The sequence below is a fragment of the Cnephaeus nilssonii genome (genome assembly GCF_951640355.1).
Source record: "Cnephaeus nilssonii genome assembly, chromosome: 17".
In the NCBI taxonomy this organism is placed as follows: Eukaryota; Metazoa; Chordata; class Mammalia; order Chiroptera; family Vespertilionidae; genus Cnephaeus; species Cnephaeus nilssonii.
Genome location: NC_137088.1, coordinates 36828431 through 36845347, shown reverse-complemented (window position 1 = coordinate 36845347; position 16917 = coordinate 36828431). Strand labels below are relative to the sequence as shown.

Below are 16917 nucleotides of genomic sequence, written 5' to 3'. Positions count from 1 at the left end.
TCTCTGACACTTCTATTATAGAGAAAGGGCAAATAGCAATATTAAAATATTTCCTCTAATTAATTTCCTTTTAATGTGCATGAATTTCATGCACTGGGCCACTAGTATGAAATATACGGAAAATGAAATGATGAAAATGATGGTATCATCTTATATCTACATCTCATTTCCTTTCTCAAGCATAATATCTGAGAAAGTTTATTTATTTGAATTATCTCTTCTTATCCTCACAATTATATTATGACATAGGCACCAATGAGTATTATCCTCTTTTTACATATATGGAATTGTGGGTACAGAGAATTTGGTCATTAAAATTTATCAAGCACTCTACCATGCCAAATGCTGGACTCATTTAATTCATGCAACTGCATTCCTATCGTATAGTATAGTTCATACAACAGTTGCATTCCTATCTTATAGTTGAAGAAATAAAAGCTCAGAAAGGTTAAAGATTTGGCAGGGTCACACAACTAATAAGTAGTGGAATAAGACTTGTTTCACCAAAGTGTATGCTCTCTAGCCACTGTGCTATTCTGCCTTGTCGTTTAACTTGTAATAAATAGAACTAGGATTAAACGTCAGGTCTTATGTATTGGCCCAGGGCTCTTCCCTCTACAGCATCTTGCTGAGAGCACTTTTTACATTACAGACTAAACTTACAGATTCTGCTGCTGAATGGCATCATCTTAGCTCTGGATGAATAAGGTTAAAATCTGAATAGTTCAAAGTATGAGAATATAATTTGTACTTTTGCAGGTTGTAAATGCCTTTTGTCAGCAAATGTCACCTGAGATGAAGGGGAAGGTGCTCACCCGGTTAAAGCACATTGTAGAGCTACAGGGAATCCTGGAAAAATACTTGGCAGGTAAGGGAAATACCCTGGTAGCCCTACTTGGACAGCAGTGAGGAGATAAAGAAGTTAGCTTGTAAGCCAGGCTTAATGATAGCAATGAATGTCCATTTTCCTTCCATCATTATCTCCAAGAGCTCTTTCTGCTTAAGAAAATATAAAACATTGGTTAGGTTTTGGTAAAGTTACGTTGCTTCTTTGGAGGTCAACTAGTAAGTTGCAGTGCCCTTTGACTTCCTAAACATAGTTATGAACCAGGAGTAGAGCTGAAAATTCATAATACCTCTGACCATTAAGTAAACTTGTCCTTTTAAAGTGTTAGCTTGGTTCTCTGGGGAAAACATGGAGCTTCCTAAGTTATCTATGGCCATTTTCCTATGCCAAAACAGCCAGATAACTTGAATGCATCTTATAGGAAGTCGGCCATGCTTGGTAGTTCTAGAAACTAGTTTTTAGCCAATTGAGTAATTAGCATTCCCAGTCTAACAATGGTATATGGTTGTTAAATATTGAGTTTCTGCTGCTATTTATTTCAGTCACACCAGACTGTAGTCCTCCCCTTGCAGCCTTTGACTTGGAAAATTTAGATGTAACACCTCATGCCAGCACTGCATTTTCAGCAAAAATAAAAAAACAAGGAATTACAGGTAAGTTCTTACATATTATTGTCTCCGTGTGAGTCAAATTGAATTGACCTAAGAGGTTATATGCATCAAAGCATCAGTATTGGAGAGATTATATAATTGAACCCTTTCTTTAGCATTTATAATGAACTATAGTGTTGGGTTATAAAATTACTTCCTCTGGCCTTGCTGGCATGGCTCAGTGGTTGAGCGTCGACCTATGAATTAGGAAGTCACAGTTCAATTCCTGATCCGGGCATATGCCAGCATTGTGGGCTCAGTCCCCAGTGGGGGGCCTGCAGGAGGCAGTCGATCAATGATTCTTTCTTGTCATTGATGTTTCTATCTATCTCTCCCTCTCCCTTCCTCTCTGAAATCAGTTTTTTAAGAAATTTACCTCCTATGCCTCTAAGGAGTTTTTAGCAGGTGGTTTCCTAAAGGCAGTGATATTTAGTAAATATGATTATTGATTCCTTGAGTCACTTTTCTCTTTTTGAAACATAAGGAAGAAGGAAACGAAAAGCAGGTGGCAACAAAACATCCTCCCATGACATGATTTCAAAGGAGGATGGTTCAGAATGCGACCCTACACCATCTAATAGAGGCCAGCTGGAAAAGGTATTGGAATGATGCATATCCATGAAGATGTGTGACTGCCCAGTGAGATTAAGAGAGGACCGGCTTTATTGTCTGCATTTCACAGAGAAAAATTAGGGAAAGGAGAGGCAAACAAGCTTCTGTAGGCCTTACAGTGTCCCTGTCAGTAGCAGAGTTCACATTAGACTCCAAGTTCTTATCACAACCACATTGTTTTCCTAATTATTTTCTTGAATATTTTATTTAATTTTTTGCATCCTAGCAGTACTTTGAATTCTTCCTTGTAGTAATTATCAGCTTCTGTCTTTGGGCATAGTTGTAAATATACTCCTTTTAGCTTCTTTCCCCTTCTAATCCCAGATTGTCAACTTGTTGATAGATTGAGATAACATGAAATACTTTGTACAGTTTCTGGTACTTAATAAACTGTAGTTCCCTTTTCCTATAACTCTGCCACTCACAAAGTGGGTTTCATGTGTTTGTGATATTGCCTGAACCACATGGATCCCAATTATTTCTGTTTCTTAGCTACTGTTTATTGAGTATTACACTTGATCTTCGCCAAAAGCTGAGAAGCGATGTTAATTAAGTATTTATTATGTATAATTCCTCTAATCCTCCTAAAAATTCAACATTAGGCCCATTCGGTTTGGCTCATTGGTTGAGCATCGACTTATGAACCAGGTTACGGGCTTGATCCCCAGTGGGGTGTGCAGGAGACAACTGATCAATGATTCTCTCTCATCATTGATGTTTCTATCTCTCTTTCTCCCTTCTCCCTTCCTCTCTGAAATAAGTAAAAAAAAAATTTTTTAAAAATCCAAGGTTAGAAAAAAAATCCAATGTTAGTAATCATATTCAAATTTAATAAATGAGAAAACTAAGACCCAGAGAGGGTAGGTGACTTAGCCAGGGTCACATGGTTAATAAGTGCTTGATCAAGGGCTTGAAGTAAAATCTTGTTTTAAAAAATTTAATTTAGCCCTAGCTGGTTTGGCTCAGTGGATAGAGCGTCGGCCTGTGGACTAAAGGGTCCCAGGTTCGATTCCAGTCTAGGGCACATGCCCCCAGGTTGTGGTCTCGATCCCCAGTGTTGGGGAGCGGGGAGGGCGTGCAAGAGGCAGCCAACCAATGATTCAGAATCATTGATGTTTCTATCTACCTCTCCCTTCCTCTCTGAATTCAATAAAAATATATTTTAAAAATTTTTTTTAATTTAGCCTGGTTGGTGTTGCTCAGTGGTTGAGCAGCAACCCATGTATTAAGAGGTCACCAATTCTATCCCCCATTGAGGGCATATGCCCTGGTTTCAGGTTTGATCCCCGGCAGGGGGCATGCAGGAAGCAGCCGATTGAGCAATATAGATGTTTCTATCTATCCCTAAAATCAATAAAAACATTTTTTTAAAAATTAATTTATTTCCCAGTTACAGTTAACATACAAAATTATATTAGTTTCAGGTGTGCAAATAGACGTTTATATACCTTATGAAGTGATCTCCCCAATAAGTCTAGTACCCGTTTGACACTATGCATAGTTATTACATTATTATTGACTATATTCCTATGCTGTACTTCACATCCCCATGACTATTTTTTTTTTCTTTATTGATTAAGGTGTCACATATTTTTCCTCATCCCCCCATTCCCATCCCCCACCCCACCCCCCTGTTGTCCTTATCCATTGGTTAGGCTTGTATGCATGCACACAAGTCCTTTGGTTGATCCCTCCCCCCTCCCCCCACCCTCCCCTCCCCTCCCTCTGAGGCCCGACAGTCCGATCGATGCATCCTTGTTTCTGGGTCTGTTCTTGTTCATCAGTCTATGTTGTTCATCATTTCCCCTAGATGAGTGAGATCATGTGTTACTAGAAATATACTTATAAGAACTGAATGTGAGACGAGCAATAATAGTTATGCTGACAGGCAAATGAATTAGTCTGTAGTAAGTTTCTTTCTGGACCAACAGTTCTTTTGAGATCCCATTTCAATGTCCACCAGTTTCTTATGTGTACATGTCGGCACTGACTTTTCAGCTCTGGGTGGTGGACAAATGGTGGTAATGCAGGTCCGACTCCCTCTGGTTTGGTCTCGCCCGGACCCAGGGGCGCAGCTTCACCTGGACTCGGGCGCGCGGCCTCACCCGGACCTGGGACCCAGCATCACCCGGGCCCCGGGGCACATGGCCTCACCCGGACCCAGGTGCCCATGACTATTTTTATAACTGGCAGTTTGTACTTAATTTCTTTCACCTTTTTCACCCATCTTCCCCTACCCCTTAACCCCACCCCATCTAGCAACCATCAGTTTGAAGAAGCCAAACCTTTCTGGACATTAAGCTCATAGTTTTCTGTATTATACCATAATACTTTGCTCTGTTTAATAGTTCATCTCTAAGTAGAAAACAACCAAGAACCTCCATGTGTGATGTATATCCCAATATAAATTAGGTGCTCTGTCTTAGGAATATTTAGAGACTTGGGTGAAAGGAAATTAGTGATATGATGAAAATGTAACTTTTTGCATAAGATGAATGCATAATTGCACTTCACAATCTTCATTAAAAATTAGACTAAGTAGAATCCTCATTTATTCTGTTGGTTGCTGCTACTTTCTCCCTAGGAGTTCAAAGGGAAAGAAGAAAAGACAGTGTCACTACAGAATTACCATTTATTATTCCGAGAGCTGGACATGGAGGTCTTCTGTATTCTGCGTTGTGGGCTTCTGACCAAGTTCATCTTAGATACTGAAATGCACACTGAAGTAAGTGACAGCGATGAGATCCCAGAATTTAATCTTCGTTCAGAAAGTGCCTCAGCTCTATTCTTATTTCAAAAAGAACACCATGACATTGAGATAAGTTGGACCCTGGCTTCCAAAACCTTTACGTGTGAAAGTAATGATGAATAGTCATCTTGATGTTTATAAGTTGTAAGTTTTTTACCATGTGCTAGGCGTTATAAAAGATCATGCTAATGAGGTGATCCTTACTTAGTTACTAACTATAAGCTGTTTAGATTACTTTTGTAGAGCAGCTCTGTCTTGATTTATAGAGGTCAGTGCTATTTTCATGGCATTTGATCTGCATCCATGAGATGCTTATCAGCACTTTTTGTGTTTGCCAGTAATCTAGACATTGGCACTTCAATAGTTCATACCACATGATGTTTGCCTTCAGACAGTTCATAATCTAATAAAGGAAATAGACATAACTAGCACTATGTGCTATGTTGATGGTCTGAACTGAACTGAGTACCAATGAAACTGAGGAGAGAATGGTATTTATGAGGAAGTTGGAAATGGAGGACATTTTCACAGAAAAGCTAATTTTTGATATGGGATTTCGCCAGAGTAGAGGTTCTCCAAGTTTAGTAAATTGAGAAATAGCAGATTTTTACAAGAAGGTAAGGTCCTTCAGAATAGAGACAGTATCTCCCCTCCCCCACCCCCCTTCAATCTTTCTACATAGCTTGTACTTGGAGATTTTCCATAAATGTATACCAAGTGAACAATTTGAAGTAATGTATTTCACCTATTCAGTTTCTGGAAATGTGCTACACTTATAAGGATCCTGCCCAGAGTTAACAGCAGCAAAACATTAGGAGAAAGAATATGAAAGAATTATTTAATGAACAGAGAAAAGTACAATTCCCTTGAATTAGTCATTTTTTATCTTAGGGTACTTAGGAAATGTACCTTGGGTCCACCACTGGAAAGATGCACAGAGGCATTTATTTCTAGAGAAAAATTTCGTCTTCCAAAACTATACTGTCTATTAAAATTTTATTTTGATCATTTGAAATTTACTTTAGAAATGCTTGACTTTTTGATTTGTTGACATAGCACAACAGCCATTTATTTATTTGAGGTGGGGGAAATTTCCCCCCTTTTTTTTAATGGTCAGGTTCTTCACCCATTGGGAAGACTAAACATAAAAATGTGCTCCCTTGAGTAGATGGTTAGGACATGGTTGTAGTTATTCTTTCCTTATTCCTTGTGACAGGCTACAGAAGTTGTGCAACTTCAGCCCCCTGAGCTGCTTTTCTTGCTGGAAGATCTCTCCCACAAGGTGGAGAATATGCTGACACCTTCTGTTGCCAGGAGAGTCCCCTTCCTCAAGGTTAGTATAGGCAGAAGCATAGGCCCTGACTTGAGTGGACTTGAAAACAAGTATGTCTTAGTAGTGAATAAGTTGGCATTTTCTCTGGCATAGTGTTTGGGTCACTGGGTAGTATGGTGGCAGCCTCATTGCCAGACCATATTCACCTTGTGTAGAAAGAAACTCTGAAACAAAACAAAAAAGCCACCCAAAACAGGAAGTATATTTCTAAGTGCCCAAGCATTCCTGAATCCCGTTCTGTGCTTGGGTTTTGGTTTTAACAGCCTCCCAGACTAAGCCCATGCCCATACAAATGTGCCATAGCATCTGGTGAAGCAATTGGATGGTGCAAACAACAAAATGTGAAAATTTTAGGTGTAAACATTTAAGCATTAACACATCCAGTTACTTGATTCTTGTTTGTACTTACTATTTGCTCTATTTTCTTATCAGCCTGAATTATTTCTATTTCTTTGTCAGTTTTATCTCATTAGTAATTATGGGTCTATACTTCTCAAATAGTAGTTGTACTCTACAGAAGCCAGTATCTTTGTTATTTGATGACAAAGATCCCTTTTTCAGAATAGATTCTTAGGCAAGCAATTAAGTGGTTTATCCACCCTACCTGGTGGCATAGGCTTAACTAACCCCATAGTGAACTTTTAATTTCAGAGAAGCTATCCAGCAGTTTCTTCCCCAGTAACTCTGGATTTATTATAGGGTAAAGGAAGCCAGAATATTGGGTTGTCACATGTCCAACAGAGAACTGGCCAAGAAATTGTTCATTGTATTGTTCAACTGCTGACCCCAATGTGTAACCATCTGGAGAACATTCACAACTATTTTCAGGTCAGAAGGCTATCTTATTATTATGGAGACTTAGAAATTACTAAGTTAACAAGATAATTCATTTTTGGCTAAGAAATATTGAAAGAAAATGAAGGCAATTGCTGAAGCACCTGTCCTAAAAGCATTTTTTTCCTTTAAGTGCTTACCAGCTGAAAATCACGGTGTAGTTGATGGTCCAGGAATGCAAGCTCAGGAGTACTGCCTAATGTCTTCCTGTTATCAGAGGCTACTGCAGATTTTTCATGGGCTTTTTGCTTGGTGAGTATGTGGCAGGTATGGAAGGTAGAGACAATCCAGTACAGCTTTACTTGACAGTCACCAAGGAACTGAATTATAGAAAAGAAGGAAAAGGCTCCAAAAGACGGAGGTAAATATGATGCTTATTATTGGAGTGCTTTTGTCTGCATCATTTTATTTGATCTCGCACCCTCTGTATCTTAGGGAGTTTCTATTATTTACTTATTTGAAAATTAGATGACTTGCTTTTGGCTAGCCAATATGACCATCAGATTCTTTGCTGAGTTTGTAGGGGCAAACTTTTTGTAATAACACTGGAGAGATTGTTACTTAAGAAGTTGTCATTAAACAAGCTCTGGATAAATTCTAGATTATGTGGTAAAGAACTGAGCACAGTTGGAGCTGGGGTATTTGTAGGTGCCTTCATGGAAGCAATGGGACCTCATCAGGCCCTTGAATGTAGATGGCCTCTGGGAAGGCACAGCATGGATGAAAGGAGAAATGAGGGAAGTGTGTTTTTAAATGCTGTTGTTCCTCAGGGCTGACTCCTCTGTCCTCATTTAAATGCTGTTGTTCCTCAGCCCTGACTCCTCTGTCCTCATTTTATAAGTTTCCTGGGCAATCTCACCTAAGCTAAAATTTGTCTTCTGAGCTATAGGCACTTATATCCAACTGCCTACACAACAGTCTGTTAGATGTGTCATTAACACCTCATACTCATCACATCCAAAATGAAGTGTTTCATCTTTTCCACAGCTCCTTCAGCTTTGCCTGGCTAGGTAAATGGCACCACCAGCTGTCTCAGGCAGACACCAGAAGCTATTCTTTGTCCCTTCCTTTACTGTCCATATTTTTTCTCTCCCACATCTGATCACAAAATCCTGTTGTTTTATGTTCTAAATAGCATCTTTTTTAAAAAAAATATTTTATTGATTTTTTACAGAGAGGAAGGGAGAGGGATAGAAAGTTAGAAACATCGATGAGAGAGAAACATCGATCAGCTGTCTCCTGCACACACCCCCAATGGGGATGTGCCCGCAACCAAGGCACATGCCCTTGACCGGAATCGAATCCGGGACCCTTCAGTCCGCAGGCTGACGCTCTATCCACTGAGCCAAACCGGCTTCGGCCTAAATAGCATCTTAATAGCCATCTCATTCTCCACTGTTTTCAGACTCCCATCATCTCTGACCTGGACTAGGTTAGTTTCACATTTGGTCTCTCTGCCTCCAGTTGCCCTCCCAAGGTCCTTTCTTTACACAGCAGTCAGAGTTATCTTCCCAATGCAAACCCAGTCTTATCCTGTCCCAACTTTGGTTTCTGATTGCCCTTAGATTTTACTTTTTATTATTATTATTATTTATTGATTGATTTTTAGAGAAACATTGATTGGTTGTTTCACTTGTTTTTGCATTCATTGGTTGCTTCTTGTATGTGCCCTGATTGGAGATCAAACCCTCAACTTTGGCATATCAGAATGATGCTCTAACCAACTGAGCTACCCAGCCAGGACCCCCTTAGATTTTTCTTGAGTTCAAACTCGTTTATCTAGATTCTAAGACCTTTTGTTATCTGACTGCTATTCCACTTGTCTTACACCCTATATAGCTTTCGCCTGGAAGGCTTCACACATACTCATCCTTCTACCAGGATCCCCACCTTCCTTGATTCCATCTTTTCTAACTCAGATTTTTGAGTTAGAAAAGCGTTCACTTCCTCAGGCGTCTTCTCCGACCCTTAGGCCAGGTAAGCCTCCTTCCTGCCTCTCTGACCCCCCAGTTCTCTTCTATTACTCTGGTATCCTCTTACGATGAAACTTATTACTTGGTATTATAATTACCTGTTCATTCATCTTCCCTTCTGGATTAATGAGTTTTTTTTTTTTTAAATATATTTTATTGATTTTTTACAGAGAGGAAGAGAGAGGGATAGAGAGTTAGAAACATCGATGAGGGAGAAACATCGATCAGCCGCCTCCTGCACACCCCCCACTGGGGATGTGCCCGCAACCAAGGTACATGCCCTTGACTGGAATCGAACCCGGGACCCTTGAGTCCGCAGGCCGACGCTCTATCCACTGAGCCAAACCGGTTTCGGCTGGATTAATGAGTTTTTTGAGGGCCAAGACCAGTTATTGTTGTATCCCCAGTACTTAAGAACAGTGCCTGACAAAGATTTGAATAGATGCTTCATCATGGAAGTATATTTATGGCAAATAAACACATGCAAAGATGTTCAATAGCATTAATTATTTAGGAAATACAAATTAAAAATCATTGCATGGTTAAATTTAAAAGGTTTACTTTTTAAAAAAATCCTCACCTGATGATATTTTTCCCATTGTTTTTTTTTAGAGAAGGAGGAAGTGGGAGGGGGAGAGAGAGAGAAACATCAATGTAAGAAATCGATTGGTTGCCCTCCCACACATGCCCCCACTGGAGCCAGGGGTCCAACTCACAACTGTGGTACTTGCCCTTGACCGGAATCAAACCCGAAATCCTCAGTGCATGGGCCAATGCTCTACTACTGAGAAACACCAGCCAGGGTGGTACACCCACTTTTAAAAACACTTTCAGGTTCCTTAAGAAGTTAGCCCTGGCCCTTGCCGGTTTGGCTCAGTGGATAGAGCGTCGGCCTGTGGACTCAAGGGACGCGTCTTCGATTCCGGTCCAGGTCACATGCCCCGGTTGGGGGCTCAATCTCAGTAGGAGGCGTGCAGGAGGCAGCCAATCAATGATTCTCTCTCATTGATGTTTCTAACTCTCCCTCTCCCTTCCTCTCTGAAATCAATAATAATAAAAATAATAATAATAAAGAAGTTACCCCTGGAGCCCCAGCTGGTTTGTCTCAGTGGATAGAGCGTCAGCCTATGGACTGAAGGGTCCCGGGTTCAATTCTGGTCAAGGGCACATGCCCAGGTTGTGGGTTCCATCCCTGGTGGAGGGGCGTGCAGGAGGCAGCCAGTCAATGATTTTCTGTCATTTTTTTTCATGTTTGTATCTCTCTCCCTCTCCCTTCCTCTCTGAAATCAATGAAAATATATTAAAAAGAAGAAGAAGTTAGCCTTGGACAGGTAGCTCAGTTGGTCAGAGCATCCTCCTGATACTCCAAGATTGAGGGTTCACTCTCCGGTCAGGGCACATACAAGAAGCAGCCAGTGAGTGCATGGATAGGTGGAACAACAAATAAATGTTTCTCTCTCTCTCTCTCTCTCTCTCTCTCTCCCCTTCTCCCTCCCCCTGCCTTCCCCTCTCTCTGTCTCTCAAATCAACAAATAAAAAAATTTTAAAATAAAAAGTTAGACATACACCTACCATACAACCTAGACATTCCATTCTTAGGTATTTACCCAAGAGAAATAGTAGCATATGTCCACATAAAGTCTTGTGCACAAGTGTTTATAGCAGCTTCATTTGTAATAGCTCCAAACTAGAAACCGCTCCATGTCCATCAATCGGTGAATGGATAAACAAATTATGGTATATCCCTATGGTGGAATACTACATACAACAATATGAAAGAAAAAAGAATTACACTGAATTAAAAGCAAGACCATAAGAGCCCAGCCGTTGTGGCCCATTGGCTGAGCATCGACCCATGAACCAGGAGGTCACGGTTGTTTTTTTTGGGGTTTTTTTTTTTTATATATATATTTTATTGATTTTTTTTTACAGAGAGGAAGGGAGAGGGATAGAGAGTTAGAAACATCGATGAGGGAGAAACATCGATCAGCTGCCTCCTGCACACCCCCTACTGGGGATGTGTCTGCAACCAAGGTACATGCCCTTGACCGGAATCGAACCCGGGACCTTTCAGTCTGCAGGCCAACGCTCTATCCACTGAGCCAAACCGGTTTTGGCGGAGGTCACAGTTTGATTCCCTCTTAGGACACATGCCTGGGTTGCCAGCTCGAGCCCCTGTAGGCGGCATGGAGGAGACAGATGACTGATGATTCTCATCATCGATGTTTCTATCTTTCTCCCATTTCCCTTCCTGTCTCTGAAATCAATAAAAAAACACAACAACAAAAAAACACAAGACCATAAGAGTATGTATTATTTGAGTCCATTTATATGAAATTTTAGAAAAAGCATGTTATTGTGACAGAGTACAGGTCAGTGGTTGCTTAGCATTGGGCGGGAGGATGGAGGGAGGGATGGTTTACAAAGGAATATAAGGAAATTTTTGGCAGTAATGGATATGATCATTATGTTCATTATTTTAATTGTGATGATGACTCATGGGTTTATATGTAAGTCAACTGGTAAATTAAATGTTTTTAATATATGCAGTTTATTGTATGGCAATTGCAACTCAATAAAGCTGTCCAAAGGAAACAGAACCTGACCCATAATAGGCCCTCAGAATATATTTGTTGAAAGGAAGAAAGACTGACTGTCACTGGTGATATGGACATTTTTCTAGAGGAGCAGATCTAGGGAGTTAGATTGTTCTAGGCCTTGAAGGTTAGGCAGAAGAACTTGAATGTTGTCCAGGGAAGCCGTTTTGGAGTTTTATGATCACACCATGATATAATGAAAGCAGTGTTGTAGGAAAATCCTTTTGGCAGCATTGTTCAGGGTGACTGGAAAGGAATGCAAAAAGACCAGTCAAAAGGTGTTGCCATGATCTAGGCTTGTGATGATAAGGACCTGGTCAAGAGTGATGGCCTTGGGCCCTGATCAGTTTGGCTCAGTGGACAGAGCATCGGCCTGGGGACTGAGGGGTCCCAGGTTCGATTCCGGTCAGGGGCATGTACCTTGGTTGCAGGCACGTCCCCAGTGGGAGGTATGCAGGAGGCAGCTGATGGATATTTCTCCCTCATCGATGTTTCTAACTCTCTGTCCCTCTCCCTCCCTCTCTGTAAAAAATCAATAAAATATATTAAAAAAAAAAAAAAAGAGTGATGGCCTTGGCTTGGAAAGAAAGGGACTGAAGGAAAGATAATCTGAAGATAGAATAGTTAAGACTTGGAGAAGGAATAAGTTCTTTATTGAGTACCTATTATGGATTAGACATTGATTTTGCAATTTGACAAAATTATTCCTGGTGTTTTGTTTGTTTGTTTGTTTAGAGAAGACTATTACTTAGCCCTAAAATGCAGGGAATGAAGGAGAGCATTTTCCCTTGAAATTAAACCTAGGTGAACTATTAGGTTTTGATGGAAAGACTTTTAGGTACATTTCAACTTCTAGTCTAATACTCAGAGCTATGACTGAATTTGGCTCTTCACTACTTTGAGTACTTTAGTTCTGCTTTTTCTTCTGTTGACTTACTGATGGTACAGACTGGAGGCCAGGCTCCTCAAATGCTGTCCAAGCAATCTTCCTAAAACTAAGCCTAACCATCTTACCTTGACTTTCCCTTAGGAGTGGATTTTTTCAACCTGAAAATCAGAATTTACTGTACTCAGCCCTCGAGGTCATTACTAACCGACTGAAGCCGAGAGAGCCTGACCAGTCCTTGGAGGAATTGCTTAGGTGGGTCCAACTACATATCTCAGAGAGTTTCCCAGGACACTCCTAGGAACAAGATTTCTTGGAAATAACTTGGGTGTCTCTTGGTAGAGAGGGAAATTGATATTTTTAGCTCCTTTTCCTTAGTTATATAAGCTTTCTCTCCTGTGTACAGTATTCAGATAAATCCTGAAGCATTATAAACTGCTGAACAAATCATTCTAAATCTTCATGCATCTTTCATTATGTAAAGTTTGCCTTTCAGGTAATGACAATGACGGCACTGACCATCTACAGTCAATTCTTGACTATCCTGAGGCCTGCTCTCTCTCTCCCAGTAGCGTTGAGTAATTAGGTAGCAGCTAGTTGTCACTGATTGCCTGTATCCTTCCCCCAATCTTGGCAGAAAAAAGAGCCTAGGTTGGGTGCTAGGCAGTGGAGGAGGGAGCTGAGGAGATCTAAGGGGCATGACTCCCAGACTCCTATCCCAACTTCAATCAGAGTTAATTGAGTCTTTCTCTCACCTCCCCTGAGAGCCTAGGCCAGTGGTCGGCAAACCGGCTCGCGAGCCACATGCGGCTCACGAGCAGCGGTTTGCCACTCTGTTGACTAATGAGTTTGCCGACCACTGGCCTAGGCCATCGCTGGTTCTGCAATCAATACTTGTCATCTCTACCTTTAAGGCAGGACTTTATTTCATTTTAAATATACTACTTTTAAATTTGTTTGACCTCCTTCCCACCAATCAATCAGAAGTTGAGTTTTATGTCAGTTAGAATTTTGGATTAATTGTGATTCCCATCTCCCGTTACCTCAGTGTATTTTTTTTTTTTTACCTCAGTGTATTGAAAGCTGACCCTATATGGTATATTTATTAAAAGCTCTGCTTTATAATTTCCTTTTGCTTTTTCCCCATGAACCCAGAATTTAAACATTTTTCAGTGTGTTGCTTAAAGCCTTAAAGAGCAAGTAATTGATCCAGGGTTGCACATATAAACATGGCCTAGACTAGTACATGGGAATCTTTGTATACATGACCTCTTCAAGGCCAGCATTCTACCCACTGGACTCTGTACTGTTCTGGCTTTATCAATACAGGGAAAGAACATTGCTACTAAAGCACCTGAAAATGAAGATTCTGATTAACCATCACTTAAATGGACTTGGATAATTCATGAATTTAGATAATACTTGTGATGCCTTTTTTTTTTTCTTTTTTCCTTACAGCCAAAGTTTCCATTACTTGCAGAATTTCCATCACAGCATTCCTAGTTTCCAATCTGCTCTTTATCTCATCAGACTTTTGATGGTCATTTTGGAGAAATCTAGAGTTCCTACTCAGAACAAAGAAAAAATTGGTGATGTAGTCAGATCCTCTTTTTTTTTTCCCTTCACAAATAGGATTAATATCTCAAGCTTGTAAGCTTGGGGCTTCCTAGGACCTTATATGTAAACTAGAGGCCCAGTGCACGGATTCGTGCATGGGGGGTGGGAGGGGTCCCTCAGCCTAGCCTGTGCCCTCTCGCAATCCAGGACCTCTCGGGGGATGTAGCAGTGCACCAAGCGGCAAGAGGCCAGGGAGGAGCCCGAGCCATTGCTGCGCCACTTGTGCTCATCTTGGCCCGCTGCGCCTGCCATCACTGTTCAGAGTTGGGAGAGGCTCCCGCCACTGCAGCTGAGCTTGCCAGCTGTGGGCCTGGCTTCTGGCTGAGCGGCGCTCCACCTGTGGGAGCGCACTGACCATCAGGGGGCAGCTTCTATGTTGAGCATCTGCCCCCTGATGGTTAGTGCGCATCATAGTGACTGGTCGACCGGTCGTTATGGTTGCTTAGGCTTTTATATATATAGATATAAATCCCTCCATAACTGCACATGTGCCCGCTTGCTATGCCAAGGACATTTCCCTAGAAAGAGCTATATACTAGTAACTGCTGTCTGGTGACATTGCTTAATGTGAATTTGGTTAGTTCAGTTGGCTAGATAATTTTGTTTGACTTACATTTGTTCTTGTCATTTTATTTTATTTTTATAATTATGTGAGATATTTGACCAAAAGGAACATAAACCATGAGGTTAATAAAATGGGAGAAAAAGGAGAAATCATGATTAAGGGTAAAGGCCTGGTCCCATCCATGTTTTTTTTTCTTTTAACTGTCTTTTGTCATAGCTCTTGGAATGCAACTCATTGATCACACATCCTAATTGGCAACACAGACAGAAAGCAGGCAGAAAATGCAAAACAATCCTTTGTTATTTCCTGTTGATTAAAAGGGGAAAGTTTGATCTGAATCCATGAGGCTACTGCCCAGGAGGAACAAAATTGGCTTTCCTACTGCCTAGCATCATTCCTTTTCTCTGTATGTGTCTGTGTAGTTTATATTTGTGTGTGTGTTAAGATGGGGTAATAGAGTGGGACATGTTGGGTCTTAGACAAATGTGTTTATTTCTGATAGAATGGTCAATGGAGCAGGAACCCAAATTGTCTTTTAGATCAGGAACCTTATAGTAAATAGAAAAGAATAATTTTTTTGATCAATAATGATCCCCCAAAGCCTGAAAAACAGGTCTATTTTCCATGCATGAGATAACTTTGTCTTGTTTCTCCAATAGCTTCCCTTGCCAGACATTTCCTCTGTCGGATATGGCCAAGTGGGGAAAAAGAGAAGAGCAGTATTCCTAATGACCAGCTCCATGCTTTGCTGAGGTGAGGTGCTCCATTCTTCTCCATGAGCCAAGCAGTCTTCCATTTGCCACTATTGGGGTCCCTCATCTGGTCAAAGACTAAGAAATTACCTTGGTTAGGGAGAACTTGGAAGCAATGAAGTTAATTTGAAATTAACAAAATTTAGGAAAGGTGGATCATAAGATCCTCTAGTTCTGTTTTCTATTATCATTATTATTATTATTATTATTATTATTATTATTATTATTGAGTCAAAGAGGAAGAGGAGGAGTCTGCAATTATATCCTCCTTTGTTAACCAGCAAGTCAATTATTTATTGCCTACCATATCAAGACACATTCATCACTTCCAAGGTGTCTAACTGTATTTCTAATTGAGACATCTTTTTCTTGCCTCCTGTCATGTTTATGGAACCTTAACTTTATTTAAAAATATTTTTAGCCCTAACCGGATAGAGCATCGGCCTGCGGACTAAAGGGTTCCAGGTTCGATTCCGGTCAAGGGCATGTACCTTGGTTGTGGGTACATCCCCAGTAGGGGGTGTGCAGGAGGCAGCTGATTGATGTTTTTCTCTCATCAATGTTTCTAACTCTCTCTCCCTCTTCATTCCTCTCTGTAAAAAAAAAAATCAATAAAATATATATTTTTTAAATATTTTTTATGTCTAGTTGTTTTAAAGCTTAATAACTGGTAATAGCTCAAGAAAAAAATCTTGGTTTAGAAATTCTGTAACGTGTTCATACTCCTGTGGCTGTCAATGCAGCATCTACCTGGAACACACAGACAGTGTTCTGAAGGCCATAGAGGAGATTGCTGGTGTTGGTGTTCCAGAACTGATCAACTCTTCTAAAGATGCATCTTCTTCCACATTCCCTACGCTGACCAGGTAAGAGAGTTCTCTCCTCCAGTTCTTTACAGTAGAATCATGCTGTCCAATATATGTAGTTTCCAAGTAACTACCTTACTCTTCATCTGATCCTGATAGAGGTGGTAGGTTCAGTTAACTCATTGAATGTTCATTATGCATTCTTTCTAAGGGGCTCTCAGCCTAATTATGTGAGAGGACCTTATGTTTTTTATTGATTTCATAGAATAAGGGAGAGGGAGAGAGAGAGAGGAATATCAGTAATGAGAAAGAATCATCGATTGGCTGCCTCCTGCACGCCCCTCACTGGAGCTTGAGTTGGCAACCTGGGCATGTGCCCTGACCAGGAATCGAGCCTACAACCCTTCTGTGCACGGGCAACATTCTTAACCACTGAGTAACACCGACCAGGGCTCACTTAATGGGTTTTGTATCTCGTAATATTAATAGTTATCTTACATTCGTATAGTATTTACAGTTTATAAAGCACTTTTGACATTCTTTATCTCAGTTGATCTTTTTGAAGATTCTGTGAGGTGTATCCTTAATCTTGTTTTACTGATGAGGGAAAGGTTAGAGGAGGAAGTTGTTTAACCTTACATGGGCAATAAAGTAAATATGGAACTAGGAATCTAAAGTTGGATTTTCTCACCACTT

General features: G+C 40.6%; 1 protein-coding gene across 5 annotated transcripts in view; it reads left to right on the top strand.

Moving 5' to 3' along the window:
• The window catches only part of FANCD2 (FA complementation group D2), a 104449-nt gene that overhangs the window by 75425 nt on the left and 12107 nt on the right, over nt 1-16917 (top strand). For all 5 annotated transcript variants that reach the window (XR_013814829.1, XM_079794818.1, XM_079794819.1 and 2 more), the window contains 11 exons: nt 760-868; nt 1390-1500; nt 1982-2094; nt 4694-4834; nt 6075-6191; nt 6891-7019; nt 7159-7277; nt 12626-12736; nt 13940-14070; nt 15323-15416; nt 16159-16281. Coding sequence is in view for 4 of the 5 variants with exons in the window: in XM_079794818.1 (XP_079650944.1) it covers nt 760-868; nt 1390-1500; nt 1982-2094; nt 4694-4834; nt 6075-6191; nt 6891-7019; nt 7159-7277; nt 12626-12736; nt 13940-14070; nt 15323-15416; nt 16159-16281 (1298 nt within the window). In the remaining variant the exon portion in view is untranslated. The remainder of the gene's footprint in view (nt 1-759; nt 869-1389; nt 1501-1981; nt 2095-4693; nt 4835-6074; nt 6192-6890; nt 7020-7158; nt 7278-12625; nt 12737-13939; nt 14071-15322; nt 15417-16158; nt 16282-16917) is intronic.